Below are 2,120 nucleotides of genomic sequence, written 5' to 3'. Positions count from 1 at the left end.
TGTGCCTCACCTAACACTGCTGAACCCTCCTAGCACACTCTCCTGCTGCTCTCTGAATAGGACGTCTTTCTCCTGGAGCGAAATCCTGCTGCTCTTCCACAGCCTCCTGGRACAGCTGGTAGTTTGGATGGAAGTCAGGCTTTCTACACCTGAACACTGCAGTGCATTTGTTAAACAGGAAACTGCAGAGCTCTCAGTTTGCAATTTATTCCTTGCAAGGCAGAGGGAAGATGCATAGTTGTGAAATCTTTACCACAAACTCTCCTTTAATATTGGTCTCATTGCAAAAGGTATTTGCTAGCAGTGCAGGTCTTTAAAGTCAGCACTAGGGAAACTAATTAATTATGTAAAGACAACAAAATTAATGCTATTATATCAGAGCACAAATGTAGTTTTTCTCACACTGGGCAAGTGAAAGGTTATTTGGCTTAGTAAATACTATGAAGTTGTTCAYGTAGTCCCTCCATTCCTAGATCCTCTTTTTTCTGCTGTGGTGAACTTCTCAAAGGCTGCTGCTGAATTTCACAGGAGACTTGAAAAAGTTGACAAGAAAGAGTAAGTTTGAAAAAAAAAAAAAAAGGTATATATATGTATGTGTATATATTTACATCTGCCTTGGGTACCCAGAGTGGCAGTTCTTTACTTCTTCTACTACACAAGGAGTCTCTCTGATTAGTTTGGAACAGAACCCTTGAACTCCGAGTCAGGAAATATTTGCTAAGATGAATTAGCAGATATAGGAATGATTCCTGTGATTAACAGTAGGAGTTGTAGAGCTTATTTCAAGTATCAGGTTGTCATTAAAATTACTGWAATACTTTCAAAGGCAGATAGCAATGAAAGTTAAATCTGGACTGAGATCTCTGTTTAGACACCTACACCTGAGTGTTGTAGATGATGCTAGAATTTGTACTCTCAGCACACTTCAAGGAGAGAGGATGATGGTTCAGCATATCTGAGATATCCACATGATGCTTGGAAGCCTAAGGGCCCTGCAGGACTCCGGTGCCCTATGAGTGATTGGAGACCACATATGGTACCCGTTAGTTGTGTTTAGGCAGCTGAATCCCATCCTCACTCYGTTACTGTACAGATTAGAACAGACTATGGACACTTGGCTTATGGGTGGACACCAAAAGGTAGCTATCTTCACCTTGATGTAAATCTCAGTCTTCCTCTCCCCTCTGTTATGTGGCATCTTTCCAGTGCCATTTAATACTAASCAAGTATCTGACATTMKCATGTTTCCCATTTTATTTTGCATAGTGTCAAATCTTATTGTTTTCTAACACAGAAATACCAGGGCATTAATATAACATGGGTTCAGTTACTCCATTTGCAAAACCTTTTCTTTTTCTTTTTTTTTTATTTTTTATTTTTTTTTCACTCTTGTCTTTTTTTTTTTTTCTCTCAAAAAAAGCAAAGAAAAGTGTTTTAAGTGAAATTGGAAGTCATGTTTCCTCCCTTTGTGACATTTCTATGTCTCCCTCTCCTGCAGTTTAGTTGCAGTGCGCATCATGAACGATCAGCTGATGTTGATAGAAAGAGCTTTCACTGATCCTCTGGGCTTGCCAGGGAGGAAGTTTTACAGGTGAGGCTGGAAGTTTCTTGACTTGCTGTCTCTCAGGAATTACAGTTCAACAGATTGCTTTAAGAACAATCCAATGAGTAGTGGACTTTGTTCATAAACCTTGAGGAGAATTCCTTGGCTACATCAGTCTTGTGKAGCCAAATTGCTCTCTTTTGGCTCTTTTTATTAGCAGTGGTTAAACCACAGCACCAYCATACTCTGTCTTTTACTTGTAGGTGTGCTGTACTACTGCTGCTAGCACTTGCTCTGTGAACCTGTGCAAAGTGAGGATTGAGGGGAGAAGGAACTGTATTRAAAAGAAAGGTGAAAAGAGGCTGGAGCAGAAGGGAGACAATGCTGAGAACAGATGTGTAGTGAGGCGAGGGTCAGTTGAAGAGAGAAGCAGAGAAGGAAGAGCTTTGAGAGGGAGAGACTGCACAGGATAAAGGCCCATGCTGCTGGGTCCCATCTGTCCCTGCTTTGGCTGCTTCTATAGGTGCTCCAAAAAGTTTAAATCATTAAAGACTATATCCCTTCTAGAAACCCAGTG

At 40.8% G+C, this 2,120-nt stretch overlaps 1 protein-coding gene across 2 annotated transcripts in view; it reads left to right on the top strand.

Moving 5' to 3' along the window:
- The window catches only part of LOC130577948 (putative N-acetylated-alpha-linked acidic dipeptidase), a 62,796-nt gene that overhangs the window by 58,880 nt on the left and 1,796 nt on the right, over nt 1-2,120 (top strand). The window contains exons 17-18 of one of the 2 annotated variants that reach the window (XM_057373655.1): nt 474-555; nt 1,499-1,591. The exons of the other annotated variant lie outside the window; for it this stretch is intronic. Of the exons in view, the coding sequence (XP_057229638.1) occupies nt 474-555; nt 1,499-1,591 (175 nt within the window). The remainder of the gene's footprint in view (nt 1-473; nt 556-1,498; nt 1,592-2,120) is intronic. 2 annotated transcript variants of the gene reach the window in all.

This window comes from Malurus melanocephalus, unplaced genomic scaffold (genome assembly GCF_030028575.1).
Source record: "Malurus melanocephalus ecotype Western Australia unplaced genomic scaffold, MMel_1.1 scaffold_204, whole genome shotgun sequence".
In the NCBI taxonomy this organism is placed as follows: domain Eukaryota; kingdom Metazoa; phylum Chordata; class Aves; order Passeriformes; family Maluridae; genus Malurus; species Malurus melanocephalus.
This window is presented reverse-complemented; position numbering and strand designations above follow the sequence as displayed.